Raw genomic sequence first — 25,111 nt, forward strand, 5'->3', positions numbered from 1 at the left:
TGTGTGTGTGTGTGTGTATGTGTATGTGTATAAATATACACACAATTTTTGATACAATATGAGCAATATCACACGAGTAGCAGTTCGATATGGCTGTATATCAGCACTGGTGGGAGGCCTGCGTGTGACCATTTTCAATAGCCACACTTTTTTTGTTGGGAAATATATTTTATACGCATAAATTTGACTTTGACAAGCTAAGATGACTTGATTTAGATGTTGTGTTATGTCCGCAACATGCCTCCTCATTCATTTAACTTCTTCTGTGTATTGTGTATTAGCTTGCTCAGTGTGCATGAGCAAATGGGTTGTCGCAATGCAATTCGTTTTTATTTCACATGACTTTTTATGGCTCAAAATTAAGGATTTACCAAATTTATCTCTGACCAAACCAATTAAGTATTTCTTAGCCACAATGTTTTAATGTGTCAAGACAAGGAAAATATAGCTGTATTGGTGCACTTTTTAAATTCAACAAAACTTTTCTTTAAAAAAACATTACATTTAAAAAAAGAAGTATTGTGCACTGTTGCCTCACAGTGAGAAAGTTTGAGTCCCAATTGGACCAGTTTTATGTTTTCTCTGTGGAGCTTGTATGTTCTCCCCGTGTTTATCTGGGTTTCCTCTGAGTGCTCCGATTTTCCCCACAGACCAAAGGCATGCGCTATAAGTGAATTTGAACTAAATTGGCCATAGTATATGTGTGTGAACGCATGTGTGAATGTGAGAGTATGTTTGAGTGTTTCCTAGTACCGGGTTGCAGTTGGAAGGGCATCCGCTGCATAAAACATGCTGGAATAGTTGGTGGTTCATTCCGCTGTGGCGACCCCTGATAAATAATGGACTAAGCTGAAGGAAAATAAATGAATAAATGAATGAAATTTCACAGAGGCAAAAATTAGCAGTGACTCTGGAGCCGGTGTTACCGCGCAAAAGGCACCTTCTAAAACGAATGTCAGACAGATTTCTGAGAAAGCAAAACAATTTAATCACGTACAATTAAATCGAGAGAGTTTGGCGATAACCAAGTGGATATTTACTTACTACTAGAGTGACTTCTTGATAGACATGCATTAAAAACATACATTTACACATACATTGCCCCATGTTTATTTTATTTATTTTCTTGCTCACCTGTCAGAAATGCAATGCACAGGATTGTGCTACATTAAAGACAGTGAAGGACACATCTATGCTGCCTTAAAATTCAATCAGAAAAAGGTATCAACACGAGGTGAAGCAGAATTTGTATTGTTCCTTGATGCCATCCTACCTATGAATGCTTCCTCCAAAGGCAGCATTGTAGAGCTTTTGAACACAGTCTCTGTGAGTGAGTGATAAAGGACTGTGTGTTTGCTCTAATCTTCCCTGCGGACCCCCTAGGGAGCCGTAGAGCCATGAATGACATGACGGCCCATGGTGTGATTATACTGCACTGCGCTGGACTGGACTGGACTGGGTGGAGAGAATAGAATCCATCAGTGCTGTCAGCGCCGCAGTCCAAAACACAACACCCAACATATCTGACCAGCCCATGCAGAAAGCTCTTATGGCCGTTTCTTCAGTCATCAGCCTGTGTTCGGCTTATCCAACATGCTTTTACTCTCACTCCCATAAATACTCAACGACACTCACACACACGCTCCCTTGCCAATTTCAGTGAGAATATGCCACTCTTCACCTCACCTCAACAAAAGTGCGATTTTTCCCTCTCTCTAGATCCCACAATTGACCCAGATTTCACTCTCTGGTGTTCCAGCGCCCACACGTAATCTCTTTTGTTTTATGCTTCAGTATTGTTTATTTTCACACTCAAAGCCTTCAAGCTTTCTTCAGACAAAATAACACAAGAGCGTGTGCGCTTTGAGGCAGCACACATTATATTCCAGACACAGTCATGCCACCTACTGCTTTTCTAATCAGCTGCCGGCGCTGACCGCCAGATCCTGACTGATGCCCCCTCTGAAGCGCCGTCTCCATCCTTTCTCTCAGCCCCCTGCCGCTCCACAACCACCTGATTTCATATTCACTTTTTATCTAAAGTGTCGTTAATTGGATTAATTGTAGAATGAAACCCGTGTTATTAATAGAGGAGGAAAATACAGGGTTTGGGCGGGGATTAATATCTCGCTCTACACACACACACACACACACACAATATTAGCAGCACACAGACACAAATGTGGCGCAGTGCCTAGTAAAATGAAAATGTATGTGGCAGCATTGATAAGAGCAAAGGATCCTTATCTGAGAAAGAGATAAATGCTCAATCTTTTGTGCTGTCTTCAGAAATTGGGGAGATTTTTATTTTCAGTTTATGATAGAAGGTTAAAAAAGTGAATAAAAAAACTGATTAAAGAAAGAAAGGATGAAGAGTCAGGTGAACAGGAGGATTCATAGTGAATCATATGGATATATTTTTGTTTGTGTCACAAATAAAGAGGCCGTTAATGCTTAGCTCATTTCAAAAATGGAGCCTGCATTCATTTATTTATGGATATTACTTGGAGCCAATTAGTCTGGAGCAATGACATATCTGATAGTAAATATCTGATATTGAGTTCTGGATGTTGTCACTATTGAAGACACGTGTCCTGTTATCTTTCATGTGGATAAGGCAGGATGATGTCCAGGGATGTCAGCTGATAGTCACTGAAATGTGTCTCACATACTGATGAATCAGTGTAATATGGTGGTTGGAGATGTGTCTTAATATGTGAAATATTCTGAAATGCTACATAAATGGTCAAAATTAGTGATTAGAACCAAGCTGCTGTGCTGAAGGTTATTTTTATATTACATGACCTCCCTAAATTAATTGTAGTTGAGGAAAAAAAAGTAATAAATTTGATAAAGTTGTTTACAATTGATATCATGATGTATGGGCGTCACGGTGGTGCAGTGTGTAGCACAATTGCCTCACAGCAGTAAGGTTGCTGGTTCAAGCCCCTATTGGGCTAGCTGGCATTTCTGTGTGTAGTTTGCATGTTTCAAAAACATGTGCTAAAGGTGAATTGAATTAGCTAAATTGATTGTGGTGTATGTGTGTGAATGCAGTAGTGTATGGGTGTTTCCCAGTGTTGGGTTGTGACTGGAAGGGCATCCGCTGCATAAAACATATGCTGGAGAAGTTGGTAGTTCATTCCGCTGGGCGACCCAAGATTAATAAAGGGACTAAGCCGAAAAGAAAATAAAGGAATGTATCACGATGTGTGAGAATGAGAAAACAAAGAGATATTTATACAACTATTGTTTAAACTTAGTGTAAAACAGCGTATTTCTTAAAGAACAGAATGTTCCTGAAACAAATGGAATCAATAGATGATGGATATTCTATTCCAAGTATGCCCAGGTATATGTTAATAACAAAAACACATTTTTGTTTTAAATTTTACACACACACACACACACACACACACACACACACACACACACACACACACACACACACACACACACACACAAACTTTATATGTATTACCTGACAAAAGTCTTGTCGTCAATCCCAGTTGTAAGACCACTTCAGATTTTTCCGATGAATCATCTGCTGAACTGCATCCCAATCATCACAAATATTGCAGAAGACCAATTGGAACCTGCATGGACCCAAGATTCTCACAGAAATCAGTCAAGTTTGGTAAAGGAAAAATCATGGTTTGGGGGTACCTTCGGTATGTGGGTGTGTGAGTGATCTGCAGAGTGGATGGCATCTTCAGCAGCCTGAGGTATCAAGATATTTTTGCTGCCCATTACATTTTAAACCACAAGAGAGGGCAAATTCTTCAGCAGGATAGCACTCCTTCTCATACTTTAGCCTCCTCATCAAAGTTCCTGAAAGCAAATAAGGTCAAGGTGCTCCAGGATTGGCCAGGCCAGTCACCAGACATGAACATTATTGAGCATGTCTGGGGTAAGATAAAGGAGGAGGCATTGAAGATGAATCTAAAGACTCTTGATGAACTCTGGGAGACCTGCAAGAACACTTTCTTTGCCATTCCAGATGACTTTATTCATGTTATTTGAGTCATTGCAGAGATGTATTTGTATGTATATATTATTTTTGTTAAGTGACAAGACTTTTGTCTAAGCAAAGTCAGACCTTACTGTCCTAACTAAATAAATATCAAGGCATGATCATATTTTATTTTGGTAAAATAAGAGTAATCTAGAGGCCTTTGCCTTTCATATAAGCTACTTCTGATACCACATGATCAACTACAAGTCAAGTTATTATTTGTTGTTCTTAAAACTTGGATTGGCGAAAAGACTTTTGTTTGCATTTTTCATCCTTAAAAAAATAAATAAAAAGTATCATAAATCATAATGTAGTTCATTCAGGCTATACCTTTATATTTTTAACACCAACACGACATATATATTTTGCAGATTATGCGCACGACACATCCTAGCAAAAGAAGATAATCGCAAACTGCAAATCAGAAATATGCATTTAAACGATTTGACTCTAAAAGCAACACACACATCACGAAAAGCCAAACACTTGTTGTCACAGACATGTTGTCATAGCGTTTCACGATAAATCATACCGGTGACTCCAAGCGTTCTGGAATATGCATGCTATTGGCTAAAATCGCTGTCCATCATCTCAGGCTCTCATTCGTATGGTTAAAGCACTGATCCCGCCTCTTCAAGCCATGCGCTAATTGGCCACCGTACGCGTCCGCGTCGCGCACTCAGCCAATGCGCGTGCGGCTGGTCGGGCGCGCTCAGAGGTTCCTCCGCGAACGCGCACTGGTGGCAGTCCGGAGCGGCAGCAAGAGCTCAGTACAACGAGGAGAACTCGACGAGTCCACACCGCGCGACTCCAGCGAAAGGAGAAAAGAGCACGCCAGACAGAGACTGCACATTCAGATCAGCCCCTACATCTGGACAGAGTCGCCGCAGCCTGGAGGGGGAACGAGGGATTTGAGCAGCACCGTTATTTTTTCTTTTGTGTTTTCTTTTTTTTCTTTTCTGGGGGAAGGATTGTGAGCGTTTGTCTGCAAAGATGATGGTCGGGGAGATGGAGGTGAAGGAGAGACCGAGGCCGAGTCCCGACTATCTGATGCAGCTACTGAACGAAAAGAAGCTCATGACGAGTTTACCGAACCTGTGCGGCATCTTCACACACCTGGAGAGACTCTTGGACGAAGGTATGTGTGTGTAAATCTGAGCTGTGAGTGTTCGTGTGGCGTTTTACAACTTCACAAACTATTGGTCTACTGCGAAAGAGACTCAAAATGATAGTTGGGATTTATGTTTTATTGTTAAATTTGGTTATTTGGTTGTGTTTAAGCAGCTTTCAACAGCTTTCCCCCCCTTTTATAATTAGAAAATTCGCTTTTTACCAAGTCAGTAACGTTACGCATGTGCGGGTCGCTAGCACTGTTAGCACTCTGCTAAATCAACAACTTTTTAACGGCGTCATTTTTGTTAACTTTCACTTCTTTACCATCAAATGTACAACTTTTACGGTTTTTGTCTTATTCTATGCGTTTATTACATGTTGTAAATAGCTAATAACCAGGCGCTTGAGCGTTTACTAACTTATATCAGGGTGTGAGTGAAGTTAGCCGAAGTTAGGTTAACGTTAGTAACATTAAGTTAGTTGCAGATAAGAAACTCACGGTTGTTTGTCACTTTTAGAATAGCTTTATAGTATGTTTAATTCCTCCTGTGGTTACAGTATTAGTAGCTCTACATAACACAGTGGATTTAATCACAACAATTAACTGTTTGTTTGCAGATTAAGATTTCCCCCGAGGCATTCAGTAGAGTTATGCGTGAATGCGCCCTATGCAAAGAGCGAGACATGCGGTACAGCATTATCGCGTCGAGCATGAAACAGTGTTTTATTGTAAACATATATTTATAATGCAATCTGGAAGTGTGAAAGACAGTCTGTGGTTGTTATATGCAGCAGGTTTCTCCCATTGCAGCTCGTATCTGCACCGTCACTGCTTCTCTCCACACACGTTGTGCGTTTATTTACACCCGCTGTTGTGTCTGAAATGCATGTAGTTTACAATCAGGGTTTAATCTCCTCATGTTTCGCTTAGGAAATGTTTGAATTATTACGCACACATTAAGACATTGCGCGTTTGTATTCGCCGCAAGAATTGCTGAAATGCTCGTGATGTGGACATGCAGACACGCGGTTCTGTTTGTCCTGTAACAAAGAAGGAAGAGCAGCCGCAAAATCTGCTGCAATGTTGTCCATAATCTGCTTCGTTTGCGCTCTTGGCGTTTTACAAAATCACACTGTGCGTTACTGGATAAACTAGTTTGGTTTGACTGATCACAATTCCACATTCCGATACACAAACGCAAAGCAAACCACGCGTAAGCTTGATTAGATCAGTTTTGATGAGAAGCTCAACTCACTGTATTCGCCAATGGCAAATTTATGAAGGATAATGTAATCAAATAGGATTTTTTGTATGTTTACTAACTAGTAATGTAATAACAAACGCCATTCACATTAATGCTTGTTCCAAAATGAAAATGATTTACTCAAGGGTGTACTTTGTAGTTTGTTGATGACCAAACAGTTTAGATATGGGTTAAATAAACTCCCCGTGAGTAATCCCTTTATAACTCCTGTAATAAACTAGTATTTCAACATGCAGACCGTCATGAGTTTGCTTGCATATCTATAGTAGTTTTTTCCTCTCCCTCTTTCTAGGGGTCTGTTTTCATATTACAATACACTTCTATCAATCTGCCCACAAGTAAATAAATCTGAACACAATGTGTAAACAGTTTGAGTTTGTCCACTCTGCCGCTTTCAGAGGTAGCTGAAAGTGCATTCGATCTGATTGCTTTTGCAGTGTTTAAGATTTCAAACAGCTGCAAAAGACCACTTAATCTCTGCCTACTCACTTTATTCTTAATAATTACAGCACAGGTTGTTGAACTGCACTTACCAGACAGGGTGTAAAGTTGTAAGTCTGGTTTAAAAAAGAAAAAAAGGAACATTTTTTTATTTTGTTTTGTTCAATTGCTGCTTATATCAGACCCGCAGCCGCCTGCATAGTTTTGCAGCTATCAGAGCAGAAGCCAAACAAAATGCTCATACTTTTTGTATTATTTTCTATTGTCTTTAGCATTCAGAAGTAAATAGCTCAAACATATCTTACAGCATTAGATCAAAACTTCGGAATGGACAAAATCAAAATTGACGAGAAATTCAGGTGTAAATGTCACAGATGTGTTTCTTTAAGAAGTCTTCTGCTTTGTCCCATAGTGTCTCCATGTGAGTTTTCTCATGAAGCTGTGTGCTCTGACACCAAACAGTGAGGTGTTAGTTCCTCCTGCAGTGATACAGCCTCATGTTTGTGTATCTGCACTCATTCTGCTCTGTTTACCTGAACTTTGCTCTTCTCTTGCTGTAATCTGTTCTGCTCAATCCACTCAAAAATGAGCTGAAAGTGCCAAGGACAACTTTATCCTTCATGTTTTTTTTTCTCCCTTCTGACACACATTTCTTTGAACACGCATGGATTGGACTAGGTGTAAAATCTCTGCTGCGCTCAGCTGAATTTGCATACTGATTTGGCTATGCAAATGAGCAGCTCAGGGTGATGTGGGCCAGTCATGTATTTGTAACGGTAAATACTCAGACTTAATGCGTAGGGAGGAAAATTTGTACTGCTACACACAGCGTCTGCTATCTCTCCTGACCTCCGCTTTACATCAGAACGATATGGTTTTTAAATGCCTGATGCCGATGTCTAGACAGCAGGGTGATGTGCCATTCAAACATTTCTTAAATAAACAATGTTCATCAAAATTAAAATTATTTAAAGAGTGGAATATGCAGTATTGATTGGCAAAGCAGGCGGTAGATTATTGAGCTGAAACTAGACGAGATGGTTTCTTCTGTTAATCAGACACAGTTATTGACGTGAATAATAGCAAAATGGACAAATTGGCTGATGTGTTGGTTGGTCATGGATTTTAGAGAGCTGTGTGCTCATTTTAAGTATGTATTTTCAGGTTTCTGTCCATTTCTCTGCTCCCACAGGCGTACAAGCTTGAGTTATGGCTGATTTATACTATATATTATTCTGTGTCAAGCGCATACATATGTTCCTGCCCAGCCTTTGCGCGGTCGCATAGCCCTCACTATGGCTGATGCGCACATCTAAAAAAAAATTAACTATGTCTCTATGATGTGCAGTGCAAGCTCTGTGATTGGTCCGCTTTGGTACCAGTGGCAAGAGTGGGCGGTGCTGAGAGCCACAAGCCCGTTGGAGCAAGTGTTTACAAGTGTGGAGTCTCAAAGTAGCGCCAGATGGAAACTTTAGTTTTGTGTTTACGTTATGATTGAAGTTGTTGCAGGTCCGCTGGTTCCTTCTCCGAGTGAGCAAGTTTTTGCTACTTGTAGCGTTTAGAAAAAACAAAATACCCTAAAGAAACTTGACACACAGGAACAAAAACCTACTGCCAGCCAGCGTTTTGCAAGTATTATTGCTGAGCAACACAAACAGCACGCAGAAGTGTAAATGTATAGCTACGCGAAATGCAGGTGCCATGGGTCACACCGATCACTGGACGCAGAACTATAAACCACCCTTTATTCTGCAGAGCAGCTGAGAAAGCATTAAGGTCCTTTTTGCGCCTGGTAGTAGGTGTTTTTTTTATACATGGACAATGTTAAATACAAGTGTAAATGGGAGCTGAAATAGTTTTAGCTTATTGACATTTAACTTAAATAGTTGAAGATGCATTGTTGAATTGTTTTTGTAGCATAAATACTCGCATGGTGGTCGATCACATTTAAACAGTTACATGAATATTTTAACATTTATGATTTTGATTAAAATCATAGTTATTATCCACATTCTTGTAATTCGCTTTCTTGTCCACTGATAAACTGTCTAATATGAGTTTGTTGTTGTGTCCAGAAGGCTACACAGATATGGGAATTTATTAAGCATTGCTGTCATTATTATAGAGTTTTCAGTGTGCAAAAGATTCTTTCTTTTTAACTCCACACTTCTGGATGAAAGAGATGACTTGTGGGTGTTTGGAGGTGAAATGTGGGAATGATCTCTCACTTGTCTCCTTGTAAGAGTTCTGGTGGCAGCTGTGCACAAACGCTCATATCTGGAATTGATTGTATGTGTTTGCAGCTGTTGTCATGGCAAAGGGAAACCAACACCCTGCGTCTCGCTCGTCGCCCTTTCTGTTCCCCACACAAGACAACTGCTCTCCCTCTCCTCACACCGTATGAGTGCGTGTCAGGCTGACGAGAGAAAGACAGGTTTGCAGCGTGCCTGTGTTCTTCAGAGGTGACCCTGCGGGTGTTTTTAGAGCTGTCTTTGATAAGTCCGTGGCAGCTGAGTCCAGTGCCAGTGTTCAGAAATGGACACCGGTATGAAAGGAACGAGTCAAGGTTAAAGATCTTGATTTCTAGTGGTCACGCTGGTTGTTTGGAAATTATTTTTGAAGTGGGATGTGCTTTCAGTATATCTCATAAACATTTACACACTTAAAACATTGGTGCTGGATAAGAATGCTTTTGAAAAAGTATATTATTCTCACCAAGCTTGTATTTATTTGATCTAAAATACAGTTACAATAATATTTTATATTACTAATAGTAATAATAGTAATTTGTATAGCAATACAAACTTATTTACTGTCACTTTTGATTATTATTTTTTTATTACTTCATGACTGTATAACTATCCTAGTTGTATAGCTGTTTTTGTTATGTTTATTGTTGCCTAGAATAAAAGATACAAAAAAAATTGTGTCCCAATTGTCCATATATAAGCTTCATGCTGTACAGGTACCAATGTCCGTCTTCATCAATGCTGAAGTAGTAATTTCTTTATTACATTCGTTACTCTTTAGTAATTTAGGTGCAGAATTCACGCTTGAGGTCATTCCGGGTGCGAACAGGAAGTGATTCTTATAGGCTGAGACCCATGGGAGCCCCTTACAGCATCTGGTTTAATTAGCTAGCTAGATCCATTAGCTCAGGTACTCTGCTCGAGCCAGGGTTCAGGAGAATGAGTGTGCAGATAATTTTATTCTCTCTATCTTTGTTTCTCCCCTCTTTTTTTCTATGTCCTGCTGGGCGGTGATAAATTGGATAGCAGGAAGAGGTTGACAGGGTTAGCACAGGGAACAGAGGAGTCTTGCTCATTTTCTCTCTCCCTCCCCCCCAGTGGTGGTGGTTGTGTGTGTGTGTGGACTGGCCCCTGACTCGGCCCTTGTGTGGCCCCTGATAAAGTCATGTCTGTGAGCGCCAGGCTGTGCCCCGTTATCAGGGGGTCTCTCTCACCAGCACAGGGGTTTCTTATCAGACTCTGCCCTGCCAACATTGCTGTCCGCTTGACGCTGCACAGACACCCGCACACTCCCTTCAACAACTTCTCCACTCCAGTGTGGTGAAGAATTTAATTAGATGCTACACTTGCAACTTGGGCTGCACAATATATTGTTTCAACATCGATATTGCAATGTGCGATTTCACAATAAACGCATCAAAGGATCTGCGACGTCAAGTTGTGCTTATCGTCGACCACTACTCTACAGTTCATAATGTTATGGAGTCATAGCAAAGTTTAAACCTAATGTGAAAGGATTCCTTCGCATGCTTTTAAGGCCTATGGCTGTGTTAGCATTTCAATTCAAGGCCTAATATATTATACCATTTGTAACTTAAAGGGCACCTATTTTAGCCCTTTTTCCAGATTTAAGATGAGCCTATTGTGTCTCCAGTCTGTAAAGTTTGAGCTCAAAACACCCATCAGATTATTTATTATACCTTTCAGAATATTACCAATCCCTCGTGCCTGTCAGAGTGTGCCTCAATCTCAGCTATGTCAGATAAACAGCACAGTGACAAACATGAAGAAAGCAGATCTCATGTAACGTTTGTGAGAAATACTACAGTAAGAACTTGCCCAATGATTATTGATTTATTTGTTGTGGAGTTAATTCAAGCCTTTATGCAAAGAGTCACACACAATGCTGTTACAAAGTTCATGCACACACACACACACACACACACATGCAGGGGACGCACACGGTGCGTGCATTTTAGCTTTGCACTGTTTTTGCACAGCAAATGTGATGGGATACACGTTAATATACACTGCTTTATGGATATCCGTTATGTTGATGTAAAAAGTAAACCTGATTTAATGTCTAGAGACATGTTAATACGCAACTGTCAATCAATTGGCTGGGTGGGTAAATCGCACTCCTACGTAATGTTGCGGTGGGTCTCAAAATGGGATGGATTTGGATCCTTTTTTACAGCCAGGAAGTCAAAAAAGAGACTTATTGTCTTTATATCACCTCAATATGGCTGTGGACACTCCATACCTACACACAGTTTTGTCCAAACAGCTTACAAAAAATTATTTTCATCATAGGTGCCGTTTAAAGATTATTTTGTATGTAATTATTAGCACAATAAGGACTGTACAGTGTTATTTTACTTTCAATTACATTTCTGTATGGATGCTTTAAGACTACCCAGAAAACTTTTTAAGCATGGTTTATTTCACTCTCTCTGTTGTATTTGTCTACACATGTAATATATTTATTATATTTGATGTAGACAGACATCTTATGTAGATAGATACACATGCTACCAAATAGAGCTATTCAAGTCATCTGGTGAAGCCAGATCACAACTTCTCATTTTTGCCACCAGAGCTGGGATTGTGATAGGCTGGAGCTGATGCAATGATTCAGACTTGGTCACTAACTTCCTAAACACTCACACTCATGTGCTCCCCATAGGAGAACAACAGAGCTTTCATGGGCCAGCTCGCCCAGGAAGAGGCTGATTCAGGCTTTCTGGAAAGGGAGTGGTCTTTTCATAAGAACCAAAGAAGTTTCTTAGGAAAAAGTTGTGGTTTGATCGCAGGAGTCTGTGTCTGTGTGTCTGTGTGTGTGTGTCTGTGTGTCTGTGTGTCTGTGTGTGTCTGTGTGTGTGTGTCTGTGAGTGTCTGTGTCTGTAGTTTTACTGAGTAGTCTGGAGATTCTGTCCAGGAGCAGTTGTTGTTTATCCACTTGCTCTTGCACACACTCTCTCTCTCTCTTTTTCGTTCCAAAGCAGGGGGGAAGGGCCTCACCCTTTCACATTCCACAACTGCCTGAAATATCTCCACACCCCTTCACACTCCTCTTTCATGCCACTTCAGTGCTGTTTTTTCCCTCTCTGTTTTACAACCAGCAGCTTGGAGACACTGTTTGTCTTTGCATTTTCCTCGAGTTCTCGCTCTCTCTAATTGAGCAACGGAGGAATTGTTTGGCTAAATCAGACAGCAGAATTCCTTAGTGCTCATCTACACATTCATTAAGCAATTGAATTTGTGTAATGTTTGTAATGTTCTGTCTCTTTAAATGCTTTAATTAGGCGTAGTAATGATCACGCTTATTTCTCTCGGACTGGGAAATGGTCCTCGAATTGGTCTTGGCCGGAGGTGGTTGTGTTTGACTGTTTCACCCTGTGATTTCAACTCTTCACCTCCGATTCACTCTCAGCAGCAGATAGGCAACACTGCAGGTTTTATTTCAATGCAGAAATTGGTGTCTCCAAAGCAAATGTTTTTTTTGCCCTCCCCGTCTGTTTTTGAGTGTTGCCTAATAGAGGGCCAATCAGAGCATACCGTGCACCAGGCCTCATGGGAGAGCACAGATGTCATTGTAATATAAGTGGGTTGTTTGTCAGTGTCTTTTCTACTGTAAATTAAAAGACAGATTCTATACAGATCATCATCTGTAGTTCCTGTTTTGCATCATTCTCATTTGCAAATATAATATACTTTTGCTCTAAAACTCAGGAAGTGTTCTTGCATTTTCATGCAGTTTGTTTATTTGTTTATGAATGGACTATCTCAGTAAAATTTCATGTTTGTTTATTAATAGTGAAGGTTTGATTTATTAATATTGGATGTTTATTTGGATTTGTTTCAGTTTCATATCCTTTTGCCATTAGGTAGTGCAACTAGACATGGGATGGTAAAAGTTTCTAATGGTATGATAACATTGGATAAAGATATCACAGTTTTACGGAATTGTAATAACTGCTCTACAATAAGTCATTTTAAATGGCTTAGTAAAAAACAGCAACTTTTTTACGCGTTTATATATTTTATTTTAGAAAACATGTATAATATTTTGAAACAGTAAACATGTCAGGCTAAATTTATTAAAATAAATGTTGCAATTCTTAAGTAAAAATATTTTTAACAATCTGTATAATAGGATATTAAATAGAATATAATATGATTCTTTGTGTTTACAATATGTATTTGAATTAGATTTTTGTTAAAATATAGAAGTTTTATGTTAACTTTTGATCTATTATTAGATTGTTTAAATAACCAAAAAATTACTGACCTGAAACAGCAGTGTACATATGACCTTGGCTGTTGTAAAAACCTGTAGTGTATGGTTGCTATGACGATGATTTTCTTGTCATACAGCATATTTCATGTATTATGTAAACGGACACATATGTGTCATTGGAATCTGGTTGTCACTTATGATTGAAGGACTGAATGTTTAGCAGGATTCCAGAACACATTCTACACTTGTACTTCACACACATTCTAGAACACATTCTACACTTTTGTACTTCACACACATTCTAGAACACATTCTACAAAAAAATAGAAGTATTGACCAACCTTATAAAACAAACCGTTGACTATTACTTTTAGCGCCTTTAACAACAGATATGAACAGCTGTTTCACTGTGGGCAGATGACTTTGCAACTGTGTGTGTGAGAGAGCTTTTATAGCTTTGTGTGTGTTCTGAACTGAAAAAGATTATTCACTGAAGCTTAGTCACCTGTTGTAATTTTAACATTCCACTACAGTCAACAGTTTGTGTTGGGGAAAAAAAGAGATTTATTTCGCTGTGCATGTTATATCGGCCTCCATCAATCCCGCTGTCAAACGCTACAGAGAAGCCAATGCCGTCCCTTCTGCTGCACAAAGCTTTCTCTTTGTCTGCTAGCTTCTTGTTACACTGCTGCATTTGTGCTCAATTAGCTCTTAAATGTGTCAAAAACAAAAGAGCATCATAGGAGAGCAAGACCATGTCACAACTGTGCTATGTGGGCACGGTTAGTGCGCTAGTGGGGTCAACAGATTGATTGTGCGCATAGAGAGTGATGGCAGGGTCGAACTGAACCGGTTGGCAGAAACGAGAGGAAAAGAGATGTAGAAAGACAAATGTGTGTGTGTGTGTGTGTGTGTGTGTGTTGTGAATGAGGTCAGTCTGGATGGAGGGGGGTGGGCGAGAGTCTATGTGGTTTCACAGCCTGTCTGCTTTTGGACAATGAAGCTTTATGTTATCTTCACACAGACACATGACATCACTGCTTTGGCATACAGGACGTGACCTCAGTTACAGTTTCCTGTTTGAACCTTTTTTGCTCCACCGGTGAGACCAGCACAAAGCCGATTGTGTGAGGCTTTGCATTCCTTCACTCTTCAAACATTCAGCAAACCTCACAACAGTAGCCACACAAAGCATTTATCGAGACCATAAATGCATTTGTCTTTATGGTTGAAGTGGTTTAGATAAGCCTGATATGGACAGCACTTGTGTATGTGCGGCGTCTTTTTCACGGAAGGGAAGCCATAAATGCCTTCTACATGATTATGTGGAGTTGTTCTGTAGAGATAACCCACCATTGTATAGTCATTAATGTGCAGCAAAACTCAGACCTTCAGATGATTGGCAAAATTTATTTAACTTATTCAAAAAACAGGTCTTTTTACCTGAATGACTTTATTTATATATAGGTTAAAAATCGATTTTTGGTTTTATTTTTGACCGTTTCCTGAAGGTGTAAAAGGGTTTTGGATCAGGATTATGATTTCACATTGGATGTAAAATGTTGTCTGTACACAGTATGAAGGTAACACAACTAAACTAGGACTGTGCAATTAATTGAAAAGTAATCAAAATCGACATTCAGAACCTATAATCGGCCAAATATTTTCCCGGTTAATTTTTTCAATTACTTTCCCTACCATGTGTGGAGTCTTGTGACCTCAAGCTGTTAAGGCTGATCTATAGTTTTCTGTGTTGAACACACGGTATGGTCTGGCACAGCCTTTATGCAGTCACATACATACACACCTCTTAAAAATCGAACTACGCATCACATGTTTGCACTACATTGGCGGTCATTGGAATCTGCGGCAGAGATGCCTTGAGATGCCTTATTTTCTATTACTCTAAAATTACTATATACATGTAAATATTTGTTTACAGAAGATGCAAGAAATGCACGGTTTAAAATATTATTTACAGGATATGCAAGAGTTGCTTTATTTAGAAAAGACATTACAAATTTTCTGCTTTAAATATGAAAAACACTGAAAATAAATTATTTTGTTTCCTAAATTGCAAGTTTTTTTATTTTATTTATTTATTTATTTATTTTATTTTTTTAAGAGAAGTGACTGTATATTTTGGGCAATGCGTGCTTCAATTTCAGTTGTTTAATAAATAGTCATAGACAGTTGATGTTTCCTTTATTTTAAAATCAAGTAATACATTGTTCATTCAGAAATCTCTCACTTGAAATATGTAATAATGTTCGTTAATTGTAATCGAGTTTAAAAGTTCTTTTTAAGAAATGTTTTGTTCAGCATTTTTTTTAAAGTAGTATTACATGCATTGTTACAAATGTTTTAATCATGTTAACTTCATGAGATAAATGTGTTTATTTTAAAGTTAAGATTATTATTTTTAGTATCTGCATGAGCCGTTGTTGTTGTCCACAACAGACAAGCATTCCTTCTGTTTCTTAATACATTTATTTCGTAGATGGTTGTGCAGAATATGTTTTGGGCTAAAGTCAACCTTTTTTTTTCCGGTGTATTACAGATAAATCCTTGCACCTGGTATGTGTCTCCACATACCATTTTTATTCTTACCCTCTATTCTCTTTCTGTGCCCTGGGCTGCATCTCTTCTCTTTAACTAAAGACTGTTGTTCACATTTTAAAGTCTATAACAGGGTCTGTCTGTTTGTATTAGTCAAGAGTCTCATGCGCACATTGCTTTTAGTATGTTACACTTTCTTTCCATTCTCGCTGCATCTCTCTGTTCCTCTCCTTAAGACCTTCAGCTAAAAGCTTGAGGTGGACAGGAGTGATTGTGACAGCTGCTGAGTCACAACATGATGATTTTTTTTTCATGTAAATGGAGGGCAGAATCCCATTTTGCTAATGTTCATCTAATGCTGGAATTTCAGTCAGTTTTCATTTTGTCTCTAAACTCTCTCTGTCACACATGCAAAGTATTTCTGTAAATATGTATTTTTATTTAAGTTGCCGTGGGCTGTCTGATTTTAATTACTAAACCTCCAGGATGCTCTGTTCTCTGATTGGCCTTTGGATTTTGAAGCAGAGTTTCAGTCCAGAATGCCAATGAACTGGTTTTACACATCTGCTGTTTTGCACGGAAAGTTTCTTGATAAACATCTACCTGAACTCTCTGGGAATACAGGTTTGGTCTTGTGACATACACTGCAGAGGATTACTAAATATTACATATATGCACCATCTGAGTGCCGAGTTTAAATTATATACTCCTCTAACTCTTTAATTTGATAAAATAGCTTTAACAGGTCTTTAAGACTGGCAGACAGTCTCTTTCCTGTCATACATGCTCGTGCTCAGGCTTGTCTGGGAGCTTCTGTTGTTGTGTGCTGTTACCCAGAGTACTTTGCTGTCATTACTACTCCCGTGAAGGATGGCACTTCGTGTTGTCTGCCATCCTGTGTCCCCAGGCATCTCTTATGAGATCAGTTACATAGTGAAACTAGCACCTTGAGATCTCACTCTCTCCCTCTCTTCCCTCTCGTTGGCTGGTGTAAATGGTCCTTGTCATTGGCTGCCCTCATTTCTTGCTAATTAAAAGCAGAGGAATGCAGTCCTGCCACTCCATCTCGCACAGTTGAAAGATAGGGAAAAAGAAGGGATGATGAAAAGGAAGAGCAGCTGAATGGATATGCTCACAGTGGCGGTTTTTTGCTGTGTCTGCTTTGACCACCACATCAGAGATCTCTTTAAACTGCTGGTGATTGGTGTGAATTTTGGTGTTTTTGATACCACAATAAGCGTGGCTTTGAAAAGTTTGGTTTCAGGGTTTGATTGCTGTTAGAATAGTTCAACTGATTAAGTCTGACATGTGAATCTTGGTGCAATCCAAGACTTGCAAACAAACTCCAGTCAGTTCAACTAAAATTTGAAAGCAAGGCTGTCCAAATGCAATTTAATGAAAAAAGCAGAACATGATGTCAAGATTTTACACATGTAGTGGAAACCCCAATAGTTCACCAAAAAATGAAAATAAATCGGTCACTAGTGGTTTTAGACTATTGATTTTTTTTTTCTGTTCAAAACAAAAGATAAAGCTTGAATAGGGCTGGGTAACTAATTGAAAATAGAAGTTGAAATTTAAATCTAATCTATCTTATTTTCTACTTTTTAATATTGAAAACATTAAAAATAATGAATTTTGTTTGCAAAAGTGCAAGTTATTTATTTCACTTTTATAAGAAAAGTAACTGTTTGTTGTAGGCAGTGTGTTTTAATTTCAGTTGTTCAACATTGATGTTAAATAAATAATTGCACACAGTAGATAGTGTTTCCTTCAATTATTTTAAAATCAAGTAATGCACCTTTTATTTAGAAATCTCTTGCATGTAATATGTGAGCATGTTTACTGTACAAAACTTGTCAGTGAACTATGAGGGCAAATAAAAATTAAAGTAATTGTTCAATAATCAAAATAGAGTTTGATTGTAGGCCAAATCGTCATGCCCTAAGCTGAAAACATGTAACCACTGACATCCATAGTAAGCAAACAAATTCTATGTAAGTCAGTGGTTATAGCTCTTTTTAAAATATCAACTTATTTGTTTAACAAAAGAAAGAAACTCAAGTGGGGGACAAGTAAATAATGGCAGAAGTTTCATAATTTCTCATATTCAGGAGATTTTTGTTTCATCAGCTCTACAAATAGTTTAGTCTGATAAAATAATCATTAGGCCCATTAGCCATATTAGACTTTTTTGTGTGAACACACCCTTAAAATGTGGAAGGGAAAAACAAAGATCCTAATTTCTTTCTTTTCGTTTGTTTTTGCTTTGTTGTACCAAGCAAGTTTGTCACTATGTTTTAGGAGGATAAGGGGGGTGTCCTGCCAAGGAAAGAGGCGTTCGACTATCTACTGTTAGCACATTTACTGACTGGTTCCTTCCTTCCTGCTTGAGCATTCAGTTCTTCCTGTCATTGTTTAGCAAGTTTATCACTTTGTGTGTGTATGTTTAAGGCCAATCAAAGCCTTGTTTATGAATGCATACATGGCCAACTTTATCATCTGCATACTGATGTTAAAGTACAGTCTATATTTATTTTTTTGGTTGGTGTATAATCTGTGGCCGTTCGCTTCATGTATGTCATACTGATCTCACAAGATCCTCTTTTCTGAACGCTCACACGCCCTCAGGATGTGTTGAGCACCCCAGTTGTTGGTCTGTTAAAACATCGATGGCTTTTCCATTCTGCACCACTTTAGCATCCTCCTTTTGCTTCCTGTTATTCCTCTAATCCACATCTCACTGAAGCTCCTGTTTGAGCTTGTGTCGGTGTGTACATGCACAGATGGAGTTCAGTCAACAAGTCATATGGCAAATGAAGTGAATTATCTGTAAATTTGTAAATAGTATAATCAGTTTCTCTTATCTCACTAATACAACCTGTTTAATTCCAGAAACATCTGCTCTGTTTGTGTGTGTGTGTGTGAGAGAGAGAGAGAGAGAGAGAGGGAGAGAGATATTGAAGTCCTTGTACCGTCTTGGTCTTTCAGCTTGCACAGGTTTAGTTTAGTTATTGTATTTTAGATAGTTAGTTGCAGCTGTTGCTGCTTTAATTGAAATCTGTGTTACTGCTGTGTTTGTGCCTTCTGCCCCTAGATTTTATTAATGCCACAAAGAAAAAGATTTAGTCTGATGTCAAAATGCCATTTAAAATACTTGGTAAATGCCATGGGGGAAACAAAATGCTTATTAAATTCAGTTAATTATGTATAGACTTATTTGTAATAGGTCTGTGAGATAAATCGAAATCGAACTGCAATCGCGATTTGAAATGTTGTGATTAGCTAATCGCAAGAGGAGGCACTTTGAAATATATTTGTATTATTTAATTTCCCCTGCCCAGAGCAAATGTGTGACTGCCGTCTGTGTGATAGTCTTACTAGCCAATTGAATGAGTGTCTTGCTAAAAAGTCAACTAAAAGTATTGCCAGTGACCCTAGTCTAGATCTAGTAGCAAGCAACAGCAAAGTACATATTCAGAGTTGTTTCTGATATTTTAGTTTGCTGACTGTTCTGTATTTTTATAAATATTATTATTTTTATTATTATTATTATTTTATAATAAGCTATATCTCCCTAATTCAAGTTAAACTTGTTTACAGAAAGGTAAGGTCATTTTATTTGTGTTTACTGTTTGCTCTAGAGAAAAATGAGTTTGAATAAGTGTTTAAGTTAATATCTTTTCAGTTCTTTTTTTAACTAACACTCACTGCATTTTAACAGTAAGAAGCTATGATTCTGATTGAGCTGAAGCTTGACTACAAAATTTAATTGCAAATCAAATCGAAATCGCAAAATGTAAAAAAAAAAAATTGCAATTGGATGTTTTCTCCAAATCGCACAGATCAATTTGTAACAAAGTAGGGTTTTTTCCTTATTTTTTTTCGAGTGGATCAAATCGATTGCTGGATCATGAATCAGTCTAGGTGTGCACAATATTGGAAGTATTTGGCATTGCGATATGCATTTCTATGCAATATATATTGCGATATAAATACAATTTCTATCATCTCAACTCAACATTTCATATCTTACGATGTGACTTTTGTGGATGCGCACATTGCAATGTTGATGCTGAAACGATAAATAGTGCAACACTAAATCCGTCGACAGAGTTCACTATTTGTTTTTTGTGCATGAAGTAGGGCCGGGAAGTTAATCTAAAGCAATTTTTCATATGCATTTTGTCAGTAAAGTGAATTTTAGTAATCCTTTAGCACATGTTCAGATAAAGTTAAAGTTCATTGATAAGCCATATTAAAGTCTGTTTTTAAATCAAATTCAATTGAATTGATTGATATGACCATTCTACGATAATGAGAACGTTTTGCATAGCTTCATAAAGAATAAGAATAAGAATCAGCTGTGTAGTGAATACTGCAATTGAAATTACCACATAAAATAATATGGGTTTTATTCCAAACTCGCCTCATACCTTTAATTGAGTGTTTGAAATAAATCCCTCTGTGTGACGATTCCATAGTCGTGTGTTTATTATTCATACAGAATCAATGAAAGCTATTAATAATGCAACACTATGGATAATTCTTAGGTATCTTTGTATGCATTTGGGGTTTATGTAAGAGTGCCCTCTGGCCTTCAATGGAGATTTACTACAGATCACACACACCATGCTGACCTGATAAGTTGTGCATAACAATCACAGCGTTGATTGTAATATTAATACAGTGAGTAGACATGCTGTCTATTTATTTTATTGTTATTTCATGATCTTCTGTCACACCAAATTTAGATGACAAACTCATAACTCGGATAATGAATATTTTGCAGTGGTAATTCAACAGCAGCACCGTGTCTGAATAGCAATACGAGAGACACTTGTGCGCTCATGTGTATTTGGCTGAATCGGCTGTGCTGTGTCAGTTCTTTTGTTTCCCCAGTGTCCCAAACTCACCTGCCTCTGAACAGACCAGCTGTGACCAGAGGATTTTTGAAGCTGTTGGATTCCCTGTGCAGTATATGGTTTAGGTATAAGAGTAATCTACAGGCTGTGGTTAGACCCTGCGTCCTGCTGGGTAGCCATTAAACCACCGCAGTAACTGTGCTGTGCCCTCGTCCTGAATGATAACCCGAGCCCACCCCCTCCTCAACAGCTCTACTCTATAACCCTGCACCATATCATCAAGTGTGACAAGCCTCCCTGCTAAATTTAGCTTCTCATAATGGCTCTGCGGAAACCCGGACTGCAGCAGGACAATCTGGGAATGCGCAGGGAGATGAAGCACAGATCGGAGAGTGTGTGTTTGGTCAGGGATCATGTCCAGTGCTAATGTCCAGCTTTCTAATCTTTTAATCCTCAGTCTTTCTGATATCATGTAACTCAGAAACACCTGTTTTTGTTGGCAGGGTCTCTCTACATGAATAATCTTTGTGTATTGTTGGTTGTTAGACATATTGGCGCTCTTTGAAATTATCTACCGCCACTGGAGTGCCCCCCCCATCTTCACCGTTTGATGACGTGTCGAAGTTTCGAGTACAGTTGATGTGTTTCCTCATGGCTGGTGCAGACACACTTGGATTCATCTCTGTTTCCATGAACTCTCTGGCCTGAACTGAAACGCTCTGTTTCTCCATCAAAGTGCAGCTCTGGGACATGTTTTTGAGCTTTGTAGTGTGTCTGCTTTTGTTCAAGGGGCTTTTAGTGAGGTGTGTGTGTTTCTGGTTGTGTGTGTGTAGTTCATAACCACCTTCTCATTCATCCTCGAATGTTCAGTAAGCTTGTGCTTATTTGAGAACGTACAGCACTGGCCTCTCTACCTCTTTTACACTTAACTGTTGTTGATATAAGCTGCTAAATCAATGGCACAATTGATGGCACAATTTCAAACACAATCAGGCCAAAACATTGTTTAGAGTTGGTTTCAGGGGTTTGAATAAGCATGATAGAATAAACTTTCTGGAAATGTTTGCTTTGGCTTGTTAAATGCCTTCAAACTACTATTGCTCTATTGTGATGACATTAGGTAGGCATGGCTCTGGGGCTCCAAACAGCTTTGGTTTGGGCACTGGTTGCATAGACCACATTCGGGTCAGTAATTCGAAAGATTATAAAAAGAAATCGTCATCAGCTAAATTGCATGGTTTTGCTAGTGGTTCATTTAAACGGCTTGCATTAATACTTACTGAAATTATTTGTTCTGTCAACTTGATGTTAACTTGTCTGCTAAATGTAAAATATATTTTTTTGTAATGTTTGTGTTTTTGAAACAATGGAAATCACAGTAGGGCTGGGCGATGCTGCAAAAATGCAATCTTGATCATTATTTTACAAATTAAACGATAGCGATATATATTTTAATATAAGTGGTAATACTTTCAGCTTTAAAAGAGTAACGTAACAATGAAAAAAATTAGAGGGTCCATTAAATTAATCAAGGTGGCTGAAAATTCTGTACATCTCATTCCCATTATTGCACATTTCTGCTGTTATTGGCTCTTAGATAAATATGAAGTTAAAAAAAAAGTCCAGAGTTATTATTGTTATTGGCATACATTTTATCACGATTCAATATAATATTGTTTATTGGTCCAGCCCTAAATCAAAGTGAACCAAAACTCAAATAAATGACTGGCATTCGTGGTTGAATGGAAATAATCCCTTAAGGGTTTATTACATTAATCATGTTCAGACACTTGACTGACTTGAATCTGTTAAAAAAAAATCATGACATGGAACTGGAACTAGAATTGTTACTAAATTTCTTTCTGTTGGATTAAGTTGGAATTTGTGGTTTGGTTTCTGGTACTGATTACATTAACTTGGTGCATGGTGGCACCAACCATGTGAGCTTTTTTGTCTTTTCACCTGTTTTCTGAGAAACAGATTTTTTTTTGCTCCCTTATTTTCTCCTTATTGTAAGAGAGCTGACATGCTGCCCAAAACAATTAATGTTTATCTTTAATATTTACAGAAGACAGTCTGTGAAAATGTGATGCTCTGAGCAATTTTTAATTTAGGCCTTTAGTCATGTAAAGGAGAGAAGCTTCAATAATAATCTTAAAAATTCACTTTATTAGGATCAGATCAGTGTTTGCTAACTAGTGATATTTATTAAATTAATATTTCTCTGGACGTTATCATTTGAGTTTTTCTATTAATTTTTTGGTATTTATAAACTACATATGTTCCTTTTATTCTACATTCTTATATTCAGTATCCAGAATTGTTGTGTAAGAGATATTTCTTGAATGATGTCTTTCCTGCATGTTTACTGTTAAATATTTTATGACATTAAAAATTTGGACTCCTCCAAGAAAATTCAGAGGCTCTTACACGTTGTACCTGCGTAAACAAGCTCCCATCAACTGATTTTGACAAGTTGTTGCATCTCGTTTAAACTCGGCAGAATATTTTTCCAGAAGAGCCATATTAATGCAGCAGGAAAAATATTCTCCTCTGCCAAACATGAAATGCAGTGCTGAGTTCACAGAATTCATGCACGGAGCAAACATTTCTGAAAGGAGTTTTACTTGCTGGTCGTCAGCAGTGAAATATACTGAATTCTGGTTTTTAGAGGAAGAGGATTTTTACACTTTAAAAAAGGTGTGGACATTTGATAAGACCGAGAAATTTCCACACTCTCTGAGGGCCCTATCTTGAGCGTACTGTTTTCTTTTTCTCCCAAAAGAATCCTCTCGTTTCTCTGTTTGGGAGTTTTTAGGCGCAGAATTGAATTGTCTGTTGAGATAAAGTCGTTTGCAGGCTGAATAAAGTGGTGAATGCATTAAGCTGGAATCTTTTGGCTGCAGAGGCCAGCTGTGCTTTATGATAGCTGAAGTGCATTGCTTCAAAGTGGAAAAACTTGTACATCAGCGGACTTTCATCTCAAGCACCTCTCTCTTTTATTTTAATCTTAAAGAGCTTTGAGCACTCTCCATCCTTTTGTGTAGCATCCACTAAAGGAGCAGTGAAATCACCGTCGCTTTAAACTCTCAACGTTCGCTCCGCATCATCCTCCTCCTCTTATCAATTAAGGTTTTTCATGAGAAATGGAAAATTCACACCTTTGAAACAGGATTGTACACTATGCTGAGGTTTATACTCTGTTCTGATAGTTGAAAAGCTGTTGTGCTTGCCTGTAATAATACTGGTGCATTTCAGTAACATTCTCTTCTTGCATAATGCAGGAAATATTATGGATTGTTGAAAATATGTAGACTGGTATTACACGTACAATGAGAGTAAATCAAATCCTTGGATAGATATTTTCAATTCATCTTTATTTCTATAGTGCTTTTAAAAAATAGATTGTGTCAAAGCAGCTTAACAAGTTCTAGTAAACTGAAACTGTCATTTTTCAAACGTAAAGTTTAGTTCAGTTCATGGTTTAATTTTTACAGCTGAAAGTCCAAACACTGAAGAGCAATTCCATTGATGGGCAGCTCCACAAGTCCCAAACCAAGCAAGCTAGTGGCAAGGAACAAAACTTCACCAATTGTCAAAAATGATAGGAAAAAAAACTCTATCCTTATAAATACCTCAAGAAGTGTTCTGTGATTGGCATCATCTCTTCACAGGTCTTGGATATTGAGAATTTTTTTTGTCTGAAATGGCACAAGGGTGAATAAATTATGACAATTTCAGTATTCTCTTTAACGGATCAGAATTGCACACTTTAACCACTGTTTAGTTCTTAATTACTACAAAAATGCTTGTTTAAATCAGGTTTAACAGTTCTCTTAACAGTTCTTGTTCACCTTGTATTGTCATTTGGGAGCCAGACCAGTGTGGTGATTATTCATGCTAGCCATCGTATTGTTCCACCAACACTATACTTGTATGGTTTAAGTTTGGGTGATTCTTATGGATTCACATCACATGGCTGAGCAGGAAGCACAAATCAAAAGAACACTGGTATTCCTGGAGTGCCAAGAACTCTGGACAGCATGGATTGCATCTATAAACCATGTGACTATTATATACTGTATATTTCTAACTCATCTTTACTGTGGTGGTAAATATGCTTATAGTGCTAACATCAGAACAGAGTTGTTCTTATTTTAAAACAGAAGTGACTTTGTTAGAATTGTTTTTCTTTCCATTTTTCATCCATCATATACCATTTGAAAAAAGGTTAATATTTCTGTAACACTAAATAAGTTACATTTTAAACTATTATTAGTGTACCTTAAATGCATTATTTAAATGACATTAGTCGTTCTAAATATTAACACAATTATAATATATATATATATATATATATATAT

General features: G+C 38.0%; 1 protein-coding gene and 3 long non-coding RNA genes across 7 annotated transcripts in view; 2 read left to right on the forward strand and 2 right to left on the reverse strand.

Moving 5' to 3' along the window:
* Positions 1-2,383: 2,383 nt before the first annotated feature.
* Positions 2,384-4,525, reverse strand: LOC141378580 (uncharacterized). Its single transcript, XR_015513450.1, has 3 exons — positions 3,667-4,525; positions 3,482-3,596; positions 2,384-3,174 (listed from the first exon to the last, which is right to left on the reverse strand). It is a non-coding gene; the product is annotated as an uncharacterized LOC141378580 (long non-coding RNA).
* Positions 4,526-4,770: 245 nt separating this feature from the next.
* qkia (QKI, KH domain containing, RNA binding a) overlaps positions 4,771-25,111 on the forward strand; it is an 87,274-nt gene continuing 66,933 nt past the window's right edge. For 3 of the 4 annotated variants that reach the window (XM_087288578.1, XM_087288577.1, XM_087288579.1), the window contains exon 1: positions 4,785-5,153. In XM_087288578.1, the coding sequence (XP_087144704.1) occupies positions 5,009-5,153 (145 nt within the window). In that variant the 5' untranslated portion in view covers positions 4,785-5,008. 4 annotated transcript variants of the gene reach the window in all.
* On the reverse strand, positions 4,957-14,373 carry LOC147833106 (uncharacterized). The gene is made up of 2 exons (XR_015513449.1): positions 13,641-14,373; positions 4,957-13,603 (listed from the first exon to the last, which is right to left on the reverse strand). It is a non-coding gene; the product is annotated as an uncharacterized LOC147833106 (long non-coding RNA).
* On the forward strand, positions 9,138-23,162 carry LOC141378583 (uncharacterized). Its single transcript, XR_015513452.1, has 4 exons — positions 9,138-9,268; positions 14,348-14,450; positions 20,768-21,139; positions 21,251-23,162. It is a non-coding gene; the product is annotated as an uncharacterized LOC141378583 (long non-coding RNA).

This window comes from Danio rerio, chromosome 17 (genome assembly GCF_052040795.2).
Source record: "Danio rerio strain M-AB ecotype USA chromosome 17, GRCz13ab, whole genome shotgun sequence".
Classification (NCBI taxonomy): Eukaryota; Metazoa; Chordata; class Actinopteri; order Cypriniformes; family Danionidae; genus Danio; species Danio rerio.